At 41.8% G+C, this 17,608-nt stretch overlaps 1 protein-coding gene across 5 annotated transcripts in view; it reads right to left on the minus strand.

Moving 5' to 3' along the window:
* Positions 1 to 17,608, minus strand: part of TACC2 (transforming acidic coiled-coil containing protein 2) — a 196,113-nt gene that overhangs the window by 149,224 nt on the left and 29,281 nt on the right. For 4 of the 5 annotated variants that reach the window (XM_019555909.1, XM_019555904.1, XM_019555906.1 and 1 more), the window contains 2 exons: positions 12,800 to 12,937; positions 19 to 5,847 (listed from right to left, as the gene is read on the minus strand). The exons of the other annotated variant lie outside the window; for it this stretch is intronic. In XM_019555909.1, coding sequence (XP_019411454.1) covers positions 19 to 5,847; positions 12,800 to 12,937 — 5,967 coding nt within the window. The remainder of the gene's footprint in view (positions 1 to 18; positions 5,848 to 12,799; positions 12,938 to 17,608) is intronic. 5 annotated transcript variants of the gene reach the window in all.

Genomic DNA, 17,608 nt, shown 5'->3' on the forward strand with positions numbered 1-17,608 from the left:
TTAATTTCAAGTAAGTACCTTTCAGCTGATATCCTGGCTTCAGCAGTCTGAGATGAGCTTTCATGATCCGAATGCATTTCACTCTGCTGATTTTCAACATTAAGATCTGTACTGGCAAAATGCTCCTCTTGCTCCATCCCTGTAACAGTCTCCCAGAAATGTGTTTTTCTACATGTCCCTTGATCTTGAATGCTGGCTTGAAAATCTGCGTTGTCTTCGCCAGTGAATAATGCCCCTGCAATAATACCTGCTTCCAGGATGTCTCCTTGTTGCTTATCACTGTACATAGAAGCTTCTATCTCTGCCGCGCTTAACGTGGCGTCACTTTGTTCTTTTACATCTCTCTTATTCACACTGCCAAGTGCTTTTTTAAAGTCATCTCGGGAATGATCAACATGGCTTACTTCATTTATTAAGTAATCTATTAACCCATGGACTGTTGGTTCTTTTTTCTGCTGTGGATCTTGAATGTTGTCTAATATTTCCAGGCGTTTTTTATTTTCCAAAGCGTCCAGCATCACTTGCGTGTCGTCTTCAGACTTAACGTCATGCATAAGATTGCTGGGGATCGGTATTTCCTGATTTACACTGGGTGACATAGGAAAATCATTCTTTTCTACTTCACACTTGCAGAAGTCTCCAGATGCTTCTGTTGATGCTGACATGTCACAAGTGCCCTGGGCAGTGTGTGGTGGTTCACTTTCCTTACTTTTCTTCTGCTCACTTGGCATAAGTTTCTGGCACTGATTTCCAGAGAGTATTAGATCTTCTTTAACTAAGACTGGTTCTGCATTAGCTTGCCTCATTAAATTACAATTCTCTGCCTCTGGTACTGCAACGCTTTCCAAATCCCTCTTCTGAGCAGTGCATGTACGTTCTGAAGAGGTACCCGTTTTAGCGGGCTGCTGGTTATTGTCATGAGACACGGTGACGTTCATAGGTGTTGCTTCATCAAATGAGGCCGATTCCAGCATCTGTACCTCTAAGCTCACCTGAGCTCCATCATCAACACTGCTAGTACGTGAGTTTTCTTCTCTTTCCATCTTTTCACTGTTTGGGCTGTCATCTAGCTCGAGCAATTCAATTGGAGCCTGCTCGACGGCTTTAAAGCCATCCAATTGGGAATCCTTCTTTTCTGAAAGGGAACGGGGCTGCTTCTGTTCCTCAGTGTCCTGGACCTTTGTGTGCAAGAGCTTATCTTCTTGCTGAACAGGTTTCTGTTCAGGAACCTTGCTGGAGATCTCTGAATCTACAGGCAATTCTTGCCCTTCTATTTTGAGGTCACTGTCTTGTCCTGTATTATGGATGTTTCCATCAACCTTTTCATCGGTGGGTTGTGAAAAGCTCTCAGCACCTTCGCGTCCTGGTGCATCTTTAAGCCCAGAACTCTGCCTGCTGCCTGCATGGTTTTCAGATCCAAGCTGGGGCAGTTCGGGATTCAGAGCACCATGTACCGTTTTCTTAAATATTTTGCTGATGTGCTCCCTGAAGTCTGGCAAGCTGGCACCGAAACCAAAGGTCTTGGAAATGGGAACCTCATGCTCCCTTCCAGAGTCCTCGGCAGACTGTGTGGAAATATCTGTGTCTGGCTTGGTTCCGCCGTTAGCCTCTTTCAGAACATTTTCCCTTTTTTCTGAACTCCCAGGCTTTTCTAAGATCTTAGTGCACTTGTCATCTGTGCAGGTATTTGTTGCAATTTCCTCATTACATCCTTCTTGTTTACCAACAGATGAAAGACTCGGAGCCCTCTTTCCTAGGGTAGGCAGACTGAACAGAGACTCTGCTGAACTGTCAGTCTGCAGTGCTTTGAAGTTTACATCACTTTTTGTTCCTTTAGATTTAATTGCAGAGATCTCTTTCTTCAGCTTCTCAAAATTAAACTCTGATAAATTTCCTGAAAACTGTCCTTCATCAGCAGGCTCAGGTGATGTTAAAATGCTCTCCCCTTCAGGCTGGCAGCTCAGGGTATGAGTAGTTGTTTCTTTCGCCCAAGTATTCTCCACCAAAGTGGTTTCTAAATGTACCACTTCAATGCTGTTTTGAGCAGCTTGGCTTGTATGCGGTGACGAGCCCTCTAAGTGTCCAGCTAGAATATCCTTGCTAGCATCCTGCAAATCAGAATTGGCTTCCAAGACACTTTGGCATGTTGTAGCTTCCAGTCCATTATTTAGCGATTCGCCTGCAGTACTATCATCCTTAATGTTTAAAGGCTCCTGGCTTGCTGTGCTCTGATGATCAAGTGCAAAGACTGACGTGGGAAGAAAGGGGATTTCTGTTAGGCAGCTAACTGGCTGAGACTCATTCGGTGTTTTTTTAACGCAGTCTAATTTACACAAAGCATTGTTGGCAGCTACTTCCAAGTGCTCCTGTAATGTAGGATATTCCTGTGCCCCTGAAACTGTATCAGGATTTGGATGGCTTCTTTCTGTGACAGCAACATCCCGTTCAAAATGTGTTTTTGTGCCGTCATCTTTTTGCATGATCTCTCTATCAGAAGTCAGCTCCTTTGCCATTTCCAGATCTGAGCTTTTTGCTTCTACTTGTATTTTTTCTTGGGTTTCTGTACTGGGTAGTTGAGTATCATTTTTATTTTGCTCAGGACCATTACCAGCATGTGATACTTTAAAATCAATTGGCACTGTCTGTGGTATATCAGTGGCATTTACTGAATTCTGGGCCTTTGCAATGGAGTCTAGAGCGTCAACCCCACTTTCACCACTTCTGTCTGCTGTCCTGACTACTTGTACATTTATGTCGGCTGCTTGGGAAAATGGGTCGTTCTGACATGCTTCCTCCTGGTTACTAACTGAGATCAAAGAGTCATTTTCCTGCCTGGGCTTGCCTAAGGCTTGCCCACTGACGCAAATTTCTTCTGCCTTTGGATCTGTTTTAGTTTGATCATTGTATTCTTGCAAAGTAGTCACCTTGAGATCTAAATTTTTCTGCAGATGCTCGCTCTGGCCTATCTTCCTCTGCACTCCAGCCATGCTCAGATCCAAGTCATTTCCTTCTGTAGCATCAGCATTGCAGTTGAATGGTTCTGCCCCTAACACAGGAGGCTCTGTTTGAATGCTGCCTGTAATATCTAGTGATGTTTCTGATATGCCCTGGAGGTCACTCTGATAACTTTTCTCCAATACATGCTCATGTTTTGGAGCTACTGCCTTACACTTGTCTCCACCCATAGCTATCACAGTTGTCAGATTGCTTTGGTGCTCCTTCTTTTCAAGTCCCACACAGGAAGCACGCGGCTGAATGCTGTTGGCAGCAAAGTCCGTACTCTCTCTTTGCTCTGCATATAGCAGGGTTACTGAAACTTCAGTCATTTCTGGCATTTCTACAGTATCGCTTTCTAATGGCTCTGGGCAACCACTTTTGTCCCACTCAGAGGGTCCTATTTTGCCACTGATTTCGCTGTCATGCAGTTCTTCTATATTCCCTTGTGTTTGCTGAGAACTGAGCTCCACGGTGTTTGCTGCTGCTTTGGGGGTTTCAGGCTCAAATAGTGGCACACTTTTGTTCCTTTCTGCGGCCCCTTGTTCCTGCCAAACTTGCATTAGCGTATCAGATTTGCACGCACCTGTCAATGCCAAAACTTGGTCATCCACAAAACTTTTCACATCCACTCCACATTGCTCCTGTGCAGTTCCATTATTGTCTTTAATCTCTACAGTACTGCTTTGTTCAATAACATTTACATGTATCTGCTCAGGATCACTCTCAGGGACTTTAGTTACTTGATTGTTCTGTTCTTTGTTTTCACATACATAAAAGGCCTGTTTCATTTTTACAGCAACGCAGTCTGCAGTTCCTGCCAATTCACATAAGCCCTCAAATTCAGGTTCTATTTTGGGTGTTTCTACATTTTCTTCAGGCCCTCCATCGCTCTGGAATAGTTTGTGATGCTTAGCCTCGTACGCTGACTTCAGTGTAGTTTCTTTAGCACAAGCCTGTTCCCAGGATTCGTCCTGCTTAGTCTGCATAATGTTATTGTTCTCAGGGTGCAGGAGCAGTGAACTGTGTGCATTAACTAAGCAAACCTTTTCAGTCATCTTACTGCCTGGCACGTCTAAACTATTGTCTTCTTTCTTACTGTTAAAATGATCACAACTCGGCAGGCTCTCTTCCCTGGGTAACTGCGGTGCTTCCAAAAGGGGAAAGCTGCACTTATCCTCCAAGTTATGCATGGCAATTGCTTTATCTTTGCTCACTGGTTGAAGTTTGCAGTGGAAATGGAGTATGTTATCTTCAAATACCTCCAAGCTGCTCTCTGAATTCGCAGGCTTTTGCTCAGCTTTTTCACCGACATTGCTTTTTAAACTCTGTTCTGAAAAGTTGATTTCTTTGGAAACCTCATCCAAGGTGGCATCCTTCATGTCCTCCTTGTCACTATTAATAAAGTTTAACAACAGCCCTTCTGCCTCATTAAACCCTTCAGGTAATCCCCTGGCTTCTGCCACTTGTGCTTCCTCCACTCGGTCTTCCTTCATAAAGACTTCATTTTTTTCTCCGGGTACTGTGGTGTCCATTTCTTTTAGAAGCAGTTCTGGGGTTATGTTCCCAGAAGTAAAACTTAATGAATCATTTTCCAGTGACAGTCTTTCATCCACCAAGGTGGGATTCGTAACATTTTCTGTGTTAGAAAGTGTAATGCTTTCTCCAGACCCACTCTCAGGTTTTATGATTCTGTTGCTGTTGCCTTGATCTTCTCTGCTACCAGATGCAACATTTAGTTTTTGCTCTTCATCCACAAGAGGCAATGGAGGCATGTTGAAAGGCTCAGAGTGAACAAACAAATCTACCTTGGGAGCATCTCTTTCAAACATGGGTTCGGGTGTTTTGGAACTTGTTTTTTGTCCATTGGGCCTGGAAGACTCTTGGCACTCATTTACGAGCATGTATTCCCTTAAAGGATTTTCTGCCTTTGGTACCAGGAACAGCTCTGGAAGGTTAAGAGCCAAGCCTGGCATTAAAGTGCATGCTTCCAGTTGCTTCCCATTGTTTTCAGAAGGAGGTTGGTTTGATTCAACCCCTTTACCTGCCGTTATATCTCCGCTACCTAAGCTGATGATATTTCCAAGCTCAGTATTATCAACCAAATTCTGAGCATTCACAACTGTTCCATATTTTTCACTGTCTGGGCCTTCTGTTGTTGGATGATTTAGGATTAAGGTTTCCTCTTTCATTAACAAACCCTCTTTACCATCTGTGTTCTGTCCACCTAGCTGTATTACATTCTGCTCCTGATGACCTACTTCCAAAAATCCCGGCTCCTCTTGAGTGGTAAAATAATCTTCTGCGGCTTTACCCTGGGGTAATGAGATGACATGTGGCTCCCGCTTGTCACCCAGCTGCTCACTCTGCCATAATGGTTGCAATTCACTTGAATTTGCTGGGATAATGCCTTGTATCCAAGTAGCTTCTGTAGAAGGGCTGGATTCCAAGCTTGCAATTTTTGGATCATCGTCACTCTTTTTGAGAGGATAGGCCGTGGTATTGTCATGTTTTGGGCCACTGTCCACAAATAAGGCATGTGCTACTCCTAGGTCTTTGTCATTCACAGGGGAAAACACTATTGCACTGCTGTTTGGGACTGGTAAATCATCACTGCTGCCTGTCAAATCAGCTGCAACATATTCACTGGCACATTCTGCAAAAGGCATTGAGATAGGCAGGCTTCTCTCCTTAGCATCTGCTCCTGCAGCCTGGATTAAGAAGCTGGAGCCAGCTTGTTCTCCATGTTCTTTCAGGATATTGCTCTGGCCTGTCACCGCTGAAGACACTGCACATGAATGCGGATTGAGTAAATCTTCAGCAGTGTAGCTACAGATGCCTTCATTACCGATGCTGCCAATAATGGAAATGTTTATTCATTTCATGTCAGAATAGGAAATGAAGCAAAACATAAAAACAGCTCATGCCACTGAAGTTTCAAAGCCATGCAGCACATGCATTGAAAAGCTAACAACCTGTTCTCAAGAAGCAAGGTGTCAGAGATACACACTGCAGTTGCTCAGTCATTACACTGAAGCTAACTTTCTCAGCTTTGTCTTGTTGCCATCACACTTACTGTTACCTCTCCAGAAATGCATTTAATAAAGGGGTTCCCCTTCAAAGTGCGACAGAGAAACAAGAAAGTCCTAAAATATTAAAAACTAAGGGGTCGGGGGAGGAGCGAATTACACCACAGAAGAGTTTTAATTTTTTCTAGAAAAATCCTATCAGCAAAGTTAAAAAAAAAAAGGTGGTGTAGCATTAAAAGAGTGTGATGTCCATTATCATCACCATTATTTCACAGTGCTTTGCTTAATCTTCAGTTAAGCAATAAAGGTCCCATCTGTCAGACACGCCCTTCCTGGTATAGGGCTTATTTCTGTGAGTTTGGCAGTTCCACTGATTTTATTTTAACTATTCATAGTAAAAAACACTACACCTGCTGTAAAGAACAGGCACGTTTTATGATGAAGGCAAAAGTCACAGCACATAGAGCTGCACTGTCATGAAATACTGTACAACTTGCCAGGTCCTTCAATGTGTATAATTGATTATGGTATGAATTTTTCCATCAAGAAACAGAAGGTCACGGCAGAAGAAATGAAGGTAGGTAGGTAGGTAGGTAGGTAGGTAGTGTGTGTGTGTGTGTGTGTGTGTGTGTGTGTGTGTGTGTGTCAAAGGGATGGGGTGGAGAGTATGTCTATGATTCTTCATCCATGTGTTTCCCAATTGACTAAATATGCTCATTAAACAGTAATCATCACCAATATTATCACAAAATGGTATCAGTAATGATTCAAAAGAAATGTCATGTTGCTGAAAGCAATTGGAAATGTGTGTGCAGAATGTCTGGACTGGGGAGAAAACAAACCTTTTTTCTGCTCAGAGTGTGTTAATGGTGAACTCAGGCATAGTAAAGAAAAATAGCTTGTACTAATATTTAAAAGTGATATGCTGTGCTCCACAAGTTCAAAGCACTGTACAGACCTTAAAGTCTGATTTCCTGCAAAGTGCTCAGCATCTTCTGCAAACTGGAATATGAACTGCACTCTAAATAGTTCATCCTCAGAAGACCTGTAAGCCACATAAATTATCCCCAGTTTGCATATAGACCACCTGAGACAAAGCATGGAAGTGAGTTGTTGGCAAAAGCCAAAGGTAGAACTCATCAATTCCTGGCTTTTAGACCTGCACTTAGATCAGATCAACACCACTGGGGCTCAGATGGCTATTGAAGCAGACAGACAGAAAACCTGAGGTTGTTGTAACATACAAGTTGCCCAATGTAGTTCCAGTTACATTATACTGTGAATAGTCCTGTTAGTAAAATATGTTTCCTTTAAGAGTGCTACATAAGCCAGGATGTCATCCTTCCAAATGACATCATTTCCTCAGATCCCTAAAACCAATCTGACTTTTGCAGACTATTTTGTTTTGTTTTGTTTTTTGATCGGGCTTTGAAAATGGTTATCCACCTGAATGGTATTGCTCAGACAAGACCAGATGTGTTTAATCAGTTTCAACATAACTTTTAAAAATTATTTCTCTACTGTGAAGTCTCTCTGACACTTTTCAGGTTGCTGAAGATCCTTCTAAATACATTGGTTGCTGTCCTTAATGTTGACATAGATAGCAATGATACTTGGGATATCTCACAGATTCACAGAAGTTTAGGACTGGAAGGGACCTTGTGAGATCATCAGGTCCACCCCCCTGCTCTGGGCTGGAAAGACTGCTGGGGTCAAATAACTGGGGTCTTCATCAAGCCAGGAAGTATCAGAAGGCTCTTACTGAGGTAGGAAATCATTTCAATCAATACAAATTTATTTTATGCTAAATACAGCCTGGGTGGGAAGAAGTGGAGCAACACCCACATAAATCTGGGCCCAACTCAATTTTAATTTTAGCTTTCTGTTCTGTTAGCAGCACAAAACCCCCTTAAAGACACTAGAAATAGAAAACAGAAAATAGAAAGCATGGTGGAATGGCACCTTAGGGCATTTGTACACACGCTTGCACCACAGCACTGGGTGCTTTGCACATACATGAATGGCTATATGCGCATCGGTGCTAAGAAACTGGCAGCAGTGCACTTTTGAACTAAAACACATCAAAAGTGGACCACTGCCATTTTCTGCATGCTGACATGCATTTCTCTGCTTGTGTTGGATCTCAGGCACAGTGCAGCACAAAAAGGTATATGTATAAATGCCCTTAGAGACTAATTAGTTCAGAGAGTCATGAGCTTTTGTAGGCCAAAGCCTACTTCATGAAGGCTCCAGCCTAACTTAGCTAACTAGCAAGAAAGTAAAAAGAGTCCTCAAGTTGACCTGGCTGTATTCTCTGCCTCAGCTTCTGCACCTGCCCTCCAGTGTCAGCAGCTGCCAGAATGGGTCATCAGGGAAACCACAGCATCTGACAAAGTAGGTAGCCACTGATGAAAGCTTATGCCTCCTGAACCTGTTTCTCTAAAGTGCTATCCTGCCTTACCTTCTGCCTCACCGCAGACCAACAGTGCTAACAACCTCTGTATTTAATAGGAGGTGTTATGTGCCTATGGTTCTGGAAGTTTGTTCCTAGAGAAGTTACTTGTATCATATGAAAACAAAGAGGAAAACAGGTTTCTAAATCTGTCTCCAGAAGACTGTGCGTGCTTACAGCTATAGATAAAGTGCCATGAGTTAGAGCCCGTCCTCCCTGACCCAACAGATGTTCACATGCTGGGTCACAGGAGGGCTGGAGCCTGCCTGCATGGGCCCTGGCCAGCCCGCAGGGGCACTCCAGCAGCCTTGATGGAGGCGGCCAGACTGCCCCTCTCCCCAGCCCCGCTCCCAGCTCCAGGGCTGTCAGCAAGGGAAGGAGGGGGAAGGGGGAGTGGCAGCACAGAGCTGCTGGCGGCTTTGAATGGCCAGGGCCAAGGGGGGAGCAGAGTATAATGGAGCCCCCTCACCTCACATGCCCCCCACCCCCGCAAGGTGGGGTATGGGGGGGGGAGCCAAGCTCTACACTTCAACTCTGGCCATTCAGAAGCAACTGGAAGCTCTGTGCTGCTGCTGTCAGGAGCCCCACATGGGAAGATGGGAGAAGGCAGCCCCCTCCCCCTTGCCCAGCTTGGCTCCCCCCAGTATCCCAGCTTAGGTAGCTGGGGGAGGCCCATGAGGCAAGGGGGCTCCATTTCACCCTGTCCCTCCACTCAGCTCTGGTTATTCAGAAGCAGCCCACAGCTCTGTGCTGCCCCTCTCCTTCCTGGAGGGAACACAGGTTCCCTAAGGAGCTCTGCTTTACAGTGCCTTAACCTAATACTTCATTTGGCCAGGGTTATTTTTTCATGCAGTCACCATTTTCAAACTAGTCATGCACGTGTATTAAGTCACAGCTGCAGAGCACTTTCTGATTGTGCAAAAAATTAACTCTGTGTGTAAGCACCCTGTATGAGAGTTAGATATAGAACATAGTAGGCTCAATGGTTTGTATAATGAATGTTGCCAACTTATTAACCCAGCTTTATTAGCTGACTTGCAACAAAGCAAAGTACTTAAAAAGGTTAATTGTGTGGAATAAAAATAAAGACTCTGATAAAGATAAAGATAAACAACAAGGGTGCAAACTGTAACAGATTCCTGCCATTGACTGGAGACCCTACAGATGTCCACACTGTACAAGCCTTAGCAAGTTCACAGTGGGTACATCTCCTTGAATAGGGGTTATGAGTTTGCGATCTGCCTAGCTGCATGCTCATAATAACTTTTAAGAGTTACGCTACCAGACTCATTCCCCAAAGAAGATTTGCAGCAAGGTAAGGAGCGGGGAGGGAAAGGGGCAGCAATTCTGCAAGCAAAGACACTTAATACTGTGCACTCATTACAGCACACAATATCCCTTTATGATCCTGGTTTGGACTACATGCTGGATCTTGCTCATTTCTTCCAGGTGACGCACATGATTTGAACACACGTTTTAACCTTTAATGTACACTAAGCAGAATCAGATAGACAATGCTCATATGTGCTATACCAGTAGGGGGATAACCTATTTGGCAACTGTGCCACAAATTAGCCACACACCCTTCGAGTGCCACTCTGATCCCCATCCTCTATCCAAACAACTTCTCTGCTTTCTGCTCCCTGTCCTGTGCTCCCTGCCTGCTCTGCTGCTCTGCTTTCTGCTCCCTGTCCTATCTGCACTGTGCTGCTTGTCTCCACTGTCTGCTGCACCCCAAATAGAGAGGCTGACCTCACCATGTGTGAAACACATGCCACAGGTTGGCCATGTCCATGCTATGCTGACAGTTTAAGTGTCTGGGTTTTCTATGGCGTAAATGTCATCTTCTACCCTATGTCAATTTGTTAATTTTATTCTTGGCTTTAATAAAGTCTTTAGCCTAAAGCAATTTTAAATAAGGAGCAAGAGGCAAATTTGAGACTTTTTTTTAGACATTACTTGGAATACAGAACATAATTCCTTGAATTTATTCACGAGCAATTTATAGCAATCTTTTCTATCTTACATTATCCTGTTCGTCTTCCAATAAGATTGTCAGATCATCAAGGAAGGCCTGCAGATAACTCAGTCCTCTGCTACTATGAGTCTCTCTCTTTGAAAACGTATTAGGAATCAATAATTACCTGGAGGCAGGATGCATTTCTAGCCAATCTTTTCACCATATTTTGATACAATCAAAATATGTTCTCTCCCTGAAAGTCTTCTCAAATATGGAACAAGTGCACATTGTTTGCTGGGATTACTTGGTCTGTCTTTGTACAGAATTCATACTTGCTTGAAATCCTTAAGGAAAAATTAATACCAAAGGGTAGCACTGAAAATGAGCACATACAAATGAGAAAATATAAAAGAACAGAGGAGTTCTTGCAGTTCTCAAGGCCTAAAAAGTCATTTTGCTGAGGTTAGTTGCTGAAAGATATATAAGGCTGTAATCCTGGAAATGTAGGTTCATGTTGAAATTTAATCTAGGAGTGTCCCTTTGCACTTTATGTGTTTGATGGGAATTACTCAAATGCTTAAAGTTAAGCACATGTTTAAGCCTGTGCAATACTCAAGTCTAAACTATAAAAAGATTGTAAGTTGTTTTGCATAAGAAATAACTATAAAAAACATAACTTGCCTGCAGCCAAACATCTCAAGTCACCGACTACACAAGTTAAAATCATGTAGTCTGCTCCAAATTTTAGAAGTAGGGTTGGCATGTTCTTGTAGTCACAATGGTCCAGGAAAGATGTGAGAGGCAAGGGGTTTTTGTTTGGATTACGTGATACTATTTGCTGGACCGAAGGCAGGGCAGCGTGGCATCTCTGATTGGTTCAGAGGCATAAGCTTTTGTAGGCAGCTGCTTACTTTATCAGATGTTATGAATGGGCTTTCTGCGCATCCATTCTGCGAGTACTTCTGATTAAGTAGGCTTTTGCCTATGAAAGTTTATGCCTTTCTAAACCAGTTAGTCTCTAAACTGCCACCCTGCTTTGCCTTCTGCCTGGCTTGAGGCTAACACAGCTAATCATCTCTCTTGTGTTGGAGCAATAAGACTAACAGACATGGAGATGCTTTGTATAAATGCATTCATGCTGTATGTTACCTTAGCAGTAGGGATGTTTATTAAATGATTATACTGGGGTATTTATTATGGTAGTAAGGTTGCTTACAGACATTAAAAAAATCCCCCAAACTCCCCATGCTTTACCAGAAGCAGTAGCACCTTAGTTCAATCTGGCTTCACAACATCTGTATAGATCAAACACTTCAGTGGGCCTTTTGGGCACTTTTATTTAAAGCTGATTCAGTCAGCTATTAGACAAAAGTGCCAAAAAGCCCCACAAAAGCAACCAATCTATACAGATGTTGGGAGAGACAGGTCCAACTAACATTATGCCTCTTCTGGTTATGGCTAGGCTTGGTGCGGGAACGTGCCCAGTTTAATGTAAAGCTGAGGTTTTTTTGTTTGCTATTTTAACATCTGTAAGCAGCCTGAATGGGCCTAAACAGCAGGGCTGTCGGGGAAAACAAGCAGTAAAGGAAACAGTGACTCAAGATAAGCCCTCCCACAGTACACATCTCAGGTTGTTAGAGACAACGCCCAAACTATTAGGTTTCCTGATATGTCATGACTTCAGCTCAATTACAAAATGACTTCCACCGCAAAGTATTGGGGCTGGGAGCTAGAAGCTCAAAAGGTTTATGGCTGAATTAAGAGAAACTCTGGTGTCCTTGTGTGTTCTCAAATGTGTTAAGAAACAACCATGAGCAGAGAGAGGAGTTAGCCATATTAGTCTATAGTCAGGCAGAAGACAGGGCAGAGATGCGCTTAGCTAGGTACAGACATTCAGAAAGTCTGAGGTGGAACTGATCTAAGTTACGCGGCTTTCTGTAAGCAGCGTAGTTTAGAAGGGTAAGAAACAGAACGCATAGCCGCCCTTCGGTGCGGGGAGCAAATCTTAGACCAGATTCTGCCATTTTTAAACCAGTCTGTGCGTGCTAAATTTCTGTTCTGTATAGACAGATTTCTGATCACTTATACCAGTAAAAGTGTATTATTGTCTGTACCTGGCCATAGTTATACATGTAGTTAGTATACGAGGTATATTGCTACCATGACGTCTGAACACAATTAAATGCATGACGCTATTATAATTCTAAATTACAGGAATTTGTTTCTAATCTTTTGCTTTGCCAATAATTATACTGTTTTGTAATTATACATGCAAGAAATGTTGGTTTTAATCTAAAACACTGCACACACATTACATGGTCAGCTATAGTCGTTCTGCTATATTCACATTTAGCAATTCTATACCTGCTTACAGCTGGGGTCTGTGAACTTGCATCTTCCTTAATATCCAGACCAGCAAAAAGAAGATTATGGCGCCTAACTCCTTGCTGGGGATCATCTTCCTTCAAATCAGACACTACTGACCAGCTCTCTCTGCCTGGGCTGGAGCAGGAAAAAAAGAAATACTCACTATATGGGATTTTAAATGTATGTACTTGTTTTTGTTAATCTCAAGGTATCAAGAGCCTATCAAGTTTCTATAGGATGCTTTTGGAAAGAAAAAAAAAAACCAACTCCTTCCTTCCTGTAGTCTGTGAAATTCTGCTTGAATAAATATTGGAGTAACTCTACTGGAGTAATACAGACAGCACAGAATATGGCCAACTGTATTGTTACATTCTTGGAATAAACCCAACATCAAAAGCCACAAGGAGGTCAAGCTAGCTCTATACCACAAACTTTCAATTTTAGGTAGCAGTGATCTTAAACACACTCCATATGGCCTACCTCTAGAACCAGTAGCAATGTAGGTCTCCCCATTCATGTGATCATGCAAGCAAGCTAATTAACACTGCCAATCTAGAGGGGTAATTAGCCCAGTGCCATATGAACACAACTACATTGCTTCTGGGTCAAATGGTAGCCTGCACAAAGAGCTATAGGTGTTCAAGGGTACCACTCCCTGGTACAACTGAGTTACCTAGTACAGACCTGCCCATGTTAAATCAGAAGATTACTTAGCAGCAGTTTGCTACTCTGGGTGGCAATAATTGTCATGCACCAAAGAGCAAAAGGAGAAAAGTTAAAGTTGTAAAAAAAAATTAAGTTTAGCTGTGAAGTGTGCTATTTTGGTAAACTCAAGTCTCTTCCCTCTAACAGACTCATGGCCATTTGTGTCACTTCTCTTATTAGTTCTATCCTCTCAACGACAAAAATAGAGAGAGGTGATGTGGCCCTGAATGAAGACAGTTTAAAGCACAAATGGAAACCATTTTGACAAGGGTTAGTACAAATTCCCTAATCTCAGTGTTCCTCCCCCTCTTTTTCAACCCACTTTGGGGGTGGTTATGTATTTTAATTTTCAAAATTATGCTGAAGTTGTACTCTAAAATGTGGTGGTGAGATGGGCGTATATAATGGAAAATTATTAAGAAAATCCTTTTATTTCCTCAGAGCTCCTAAACAAGATCCTAATGATTTAATGCTCCTGAGTTTCTCACACTGTAAAGGCTACAGTCCACTGTTAATTTATGGAAAGATTTAAAACTTTTCAAGATATCAACAGCTGCTTTGAGCAACACTTCCCACTTCAAGGACACACCTGGGGATCTCAAGCTTTTGCAAATGTTTAATGCATTAAGTCCTTCAACATCCAAATATTACTACTTCCATTTTACACATATCTAAAATGAGGTGCAAAGAGTTTAAGAGCCTCTCCCAGGGTCAGCCAAATGAGTCAGTATTAGATTCGTAATAAAAGCCTGATCGACCAGGTTTTTTCCCCATGTTTCTACCACAGTTCCATCCCCTTCCAATATTTTAATGTTCCTGTGATGAATTAAAGTGGCTCTTACATATGGATCTCACAGGAATTTTTCCACATGTGATCCTTAAAGTAAAACACTAAAACTTCTGACAACCCCTGTGCTTTCTGATAAAGGAATAGAGGAAATATATTTCAGAAATATTCTTTTGAGCTAAGAAAGAAGCAGCAGGATATCAAGGATGACCTACATGAGAAGGTCTCAGAAGGTCGTAGGAATGAACTGTGTTACAGATATTGGTGGTAAGTTTATCTCAGTAAAAAGATGTGCGAGAACAGTGGAGTTGTAGTTTCAAATATATGGTTCTCATTTTACACAGTAGCCTTGCAAAAGGGGGGGTGACTGGGTACCATCCCTGGTTTCCCACTTAGAGGCAGTGCAAGAACAGCAGCCACCGCTACTGCCAGCCCACCTCTTGCTGTTGCCACACCGGGTGCAGACTGTGGTAGTCCCACCTAATTTTACAGGTTTATAGCAACAGTCGACAACTGTAGAAATGCTGCTATGTTAAAATCAGGGCCATCTATCTAGTGCCAGCCCTGCTAGTTTATATCTATTTCTTCTTTCATTTTCTCCTTTCTGCTAATATATATTCCTCTGTGTATTAGAAATTAAAGTGACAGGTCAGAAAGTATCCACATCACAAACAGTAATTTACAACGTGTTTCAAGTAATTTACAAGAAATTTGAATTTTCATTAATTAAGATAGCTTGGTTACACATCCTCAAATAAGCATACAGTATAATGATTACACCAGCATACACTGTCTAGGGAAACTAAATCTATGTAGCTGCACAGAAAAGAGAACATGTGCCTCTGAAATTCTCTTCCTCCTCTTCAAGTTTACATCACTGATCCAAATGTAATGTTTTTAAACTGGCATCAGTGATATCTGGGGCTTAACTGATTTGAAGATGCAAGCAAGGACACACTGAAAGATGAGAGGAACTTAATCCAAGCAAGTACAGGTTTTTCTAGTGCAAACCTGGTCTAAGATATTAAAGTGATTCCCTGTGAAAAACAATCATTCCTGCATATTTTTATTTGAAAGCAAAGTTAAACTGATGATGCATTGCATTTAAAAAGAAAATGAAAGAAGAAATAGATATAAACTAGCAAGGCTGGCACTAGATAGATTATTATTTTATTTGTTTTATTTGTTCTTGCACATTTATGTTTTCTTTGTTTTCAATATAACCCCACCCCCTCACCCCCCCAGAATTGGTCCCACAGGAACTATATCCTCTTATCTATTCAATTAAACGTTTTTGAAGGAAGCCTTCTTATGAAAATCATTTTTGATGAAGATGGTCTACTTGGTCTGTTTGCCAATTTTGCATTTGCCTGATACACTGAGGCAGATACTGAATAAATGAGGAACACGGGACTGAAAGAACGCTCTCCTTAACTCATCATGTCCAGATTCCTGCAGGTGCAGGAAGCCATTCAGTACAATTCTGCTAATGAACCTTATCAGCTGTGACATGGAACTACTTTGGTTGGTTTCCCCTCTACACCTATTAGACAGTTGCTCAGGAACTGCACATATTTGACGGTTCAATACATTTTCCAATTTCCAGCCTAAATTTATTCATAGATGTGGTAGAAGCCTCAGACTCTTTCAGACTTAGTTCTCTCCAGTGTAGACACTAAAAACCCTGTATAGATGTGCTTATCAAAAGAACGAGCTACAATTCAAAAAAGTGTATATCAAGGTATGACAAATCAGTGGAAACATAATGCTTTCACTGCAACAAATGCAACAGCAGCAATAAAACAGGAGCCAAAAAAATATTAGAAACTTCTTCTCCCTCAGGGAGCAGGCAGTGATGGCCCTACCACAAGTCTATGCACAGGGGCATAAAAAACATTTTTGGTCAGGCAGGGGCACCCAGACCATCAGTGGCGGTGGTTACCAATTTTGTGCCTCCTGTAAGTGGGGCCCAGGGGTCGCGCCCCACTCACCCACCCCTATTTACACTACTGTCTGCACTTGTGGGAATTTCAATCCAACCTGCAAGTAGACATAAGCAGTTGGGCTTTTCACTCAATGTTCATTGTTATTTTTAAATTACTATGGGTATTATTTTTAAAAAGATAGGAATTAAATGTCCTGGATAATTTGGGATAGTGCCATACTTCAAATGTTGGAATTCTGCACTTAGCTTTTGCTGAGTGTTGGTCAGGAACCAGCTGGGAAATTTGTAACAGAGTTTGAATTTCTAAAGGGGGGGCTCTGTTAAATTACGTGTGCCACCACCCGACTTTTGTAAGTTAATTGCAATTCATTAGTGCCTTATTAAGCTAAATGCAAGTTCAGACAGAATGCATTATCAAACACATTAGAAGTATTTTTTTGACCATTTTGTTTGATCAGATTCTATATCAAATAAACAAAAAAATCAAAGAACCCAAGAAAAAGTAAGTTCCAATTTTACATCTGGAAATACCTCCCAGAATGAAGTGACTAATATACTGTGAAGTTACTGTATCTTGAGTGAGACCAAATTATTCATAAAACTCTCACATGTTGCACTGGGCTAATAATAGGAACCATATGCAAGAAGACTGAGAATGAGTCCACTGGTGGTACTGGGCTACAGAGGGCAGGGCAGGTTGCCACTAATAGACTGGCTACGCTCGCTGACTAAACTACACCACATCCATCCATACCATAAGCTGCCAAGAGCCTGCAGAGCATTCTTTCTCTAAGCTTTCCGCAGTTCAAGAACCTGAGTGCTGTCCAGTGCTATCACTGCTAACTATGTTCTTGCACATTTATGCTTTACCATCCAAAAGTTGACCCAAAGATTTGGTCGGAACTATATAACCTTGGAAATAAGCAAGAACATTACAATAAATAAATAAGCCTCAACAGGTAAGACTTATCATCACGTACTAAAATCCACTCCATAAAGAAGAAAGCCTCAGAGTAGCATTTTAAAAAAAGCACCAAGGACTGGATTTCAAATATAGTTCTTGGGATAAAATAGCAGTGATTAAAAGGAGATATACTAACATGATACCTGTATAAGAACGTAAAATGAATTACAATAAAATGTAATACATCTAGTATAGAAATAATGAACCTATCTTTCTGTTCTGTGTAAACGAGTTTAAAAAAAAATCAGTATTTCCTCCTTCTAAAGAGGTTTTTAGTTAAAAAGTTAAAAAACAAAACATTGCTGAGACAGAGAAAATGAACTATAGGTGCAAACTAGGTACAAACAGAGGAAGGTCTGTGCATATTCTATAGTTTTCATTACTGTTCAGAACATGCAGTCAAAA

This window comes from Crocodylus porosus, unplaced genomic scaffold (genome assembly GCF_001723895.1).
Source record: "Crocodylus porosus isolate Cpor-Errol unplaced genomic scaffold, CroPor_comp1, whole genome shotgun sequence".
NCBI classification, from domain to species: domain Eukaryota; kingdom Metazoa; phylum Chordata; order Crocodylia; family Crocodylidae; genus Crocodylus; species Crocodylus porosus.